This window comes from Plasmopara halstedii (assembly GCF_900000015.1).
Source record: "Plasmopara halstedii genome assembly, contig: Scaffold_3120, whole genome shotgun sequence".
In the NCBI taxonomy this organism is placed as follows: Eukaryota; Oomycota; class Peronosporomycetes; order Peronosporales; family Peronosporaceae; genus Plasmopara; species Plasmopara halstedii.
This window is the reverse complement of record NW_020190023.1, coordinates 2,020,237-2,022,341: the sequence shown is the minus strand read 5'-3', so window position 1 is coordinate 2,022,341 and position 2,105 is coordinate 2,020,237. Positions and strand designations below refer to the sequence as shown.

Here is a 2,105-nt window from a genome sequence, read left to right as displayed (position 1 = left end):
AACTTGCTATCATCTTGCATACACTAAATGAGAAGTCAAGCAAAAGTTAACATACACATTTTTTAAAAACATTTCACCTGCGAATATTAACCAGATCATATACATATAACACGCGTCTCAAACGAGCACGTCATCAACATCAAATTTAGAATTCGAATCTTATATTTATAAATGACTTATTCTATTTGAGGGGTAGGTTACATAAATGAAAACCATTTTATTCTTTTTTCAGAGAGACGCGTTCATAACGATAAATATATTGCAATAAAAGAAGTTTGTACAAAATACAGCAAGAAGCATGATCTTTCAACACCGAAATTCGATATCCAGGGTCTACTGGAGATAGCCAGCTAACCTTATCTCCAAGACAAAATCGAAAGCCAAACAAAGCATACATACCTACGAACGACTTACACCAAACATGGACCTTTCTTTCATCATGCATAGAATGACGAACATCGGCATATTCTCCGATAATCAAACCAGCAAAAGGCGTATGATCGCTACTACAATGCCGTTGCAATGAGCGATTTTGTTCAAGGCAAAAAGCTGAAGGCTCTCATTCAAAATGAGTCGTTGGATAATGCAAGTGCTGATTCATTTGCGAATTTATTTCAGCAAGCGATGGCGAAGAATCGTGAGTATGAGTATGATCAAATCAAAAAAAAAAACTACAAGGGTCCCAAAGGGCCTCCTGAAGTCATCAAAGGCGAAGCACATGAGGCTCCTAAAGCAAGTAAGCATACTTACGTTCCACAATCAACCGACGCAGACTTCGATATGGAATAGCCCACTGCACCTGAAGAATCACTCGACGATTTCTATAGCGGCATACATGACGTTGCCAAAAAGGCCATCGGTACTCGAGCATATGTTAAGGCAAAATTTTTTGGAACAGGTGGTGGATAACCACGTTCGAAGTTATCTTAACAGACGAAGAGAGTTGAGACAAGAGGATTCTAATCGACAATGTCAAGAAATGGCAGCAAAGTTTGCAGATGAAGTCATGAAAGAATCAGTAAAACTTCTGAAACGAAAACGAATCGCAACTCCCCCCAACAAATCTCCCACTGTGGACGTATGTCCATATCAGACCTGACAACACCGTACAGTGGGTAAGCGGTTCGTGGAAGCGGTCTACAAGAACCGCCGGTTGCGAAGAGTCACGTTCAATAGTCCACATAGGGAGAAAGAGCTAATGAAACACTACTGCATTTGTATTGAACAGCACAAGAGACTACAAAGTATACTTTAGTTGCGAGCAGCTCGCAGAAGCGTAGGCAAAGCAAGGAAGATGTCGCGGATTCGTCTAGCGACGGACGATGATGTGGACATGTCAGTTTCCCAGCCAATATACGAAATATTGCGCCGCCGAAGATGAAGGAGTGGGACCACACGGCACTCGTACAGTGGCGTCGGGCCCGGGGCTAGTACGAAGATCGTGTGCGGGGTCGTTGTCGGTGGACCAATGAGCCATTCGAGAATGTGGTAGCTGGTATCCGCACCACCATTGACCCCAACTTGCTGAATTTCTTGTCTCAATACGAATTTGGCAAAGACATCTCCGACGACGAGATCATGGAGAAGGTCAAAGAGCGATGTGAAGCGATGAATGAGGCGTACGTCAGTGACCCGTCCGCCCTATTCAACAAGCAATCGAAAATGGATATTTCCATTGATGATGCTCCCAGTCGTATATCCAAATACTATATGCTATTCGAGCAAATAGCTGAAGAGAATGGGTTTCAAGATAATCTGGGTCGTGGTCGGACAGGGGACCTAGACTATACAGATCGGATGAAGGAGCGGAACAAAATACTGGTGGAGAGCTTCCAACCACCAATGCTGAAGGAAGAGATCTAGGGAATGCTGAAGCAGCTTAAGTATAAGAACGTCGAGTTTAGTGATCAACTGCTCTACAAGTTGGTACTTGAGTGAGCCACGCTGCAACAGCTGTACTACAACAGATTCCATGGGTGGGATCGGTCTCCCAAAGCAAGTGCCAAGAAATCGGGTAGAGGATCTCCTAATAGGGATGGGTATCGCGCTACACCGGTACAACGCGAGCTAGTCGAACAACCCTTCGACGTCTGACCAAGTGGCGC

At 44.1% G+C, this 2,105-nt stretch overlaps 1 protein-coding gene across 1 annotated transcript; it reads left to right on the top strand.

The window, feature by feature from the left end:
• Positions 1 to 522: 522 nt before the first annotated feature.
• Positions 523 to 909, top strand: PHALS_07973 (uncharacterized protein; the record flags this gene model as incomplete). The annotated part of the gene is made up of 2 exons (XM_024721528.1): positions 523 to 736; positions 806 to 909. 2 exons carry the CDS (start codon positions 523 to 525, stop codon positions 907 to 909), a joined length of 318 nt encoding a protein of 105 aa, XP_024586618.1.
• Between the last annotated feature and the right edge of the window lie 1,196 nt (positions 910 to 2,105).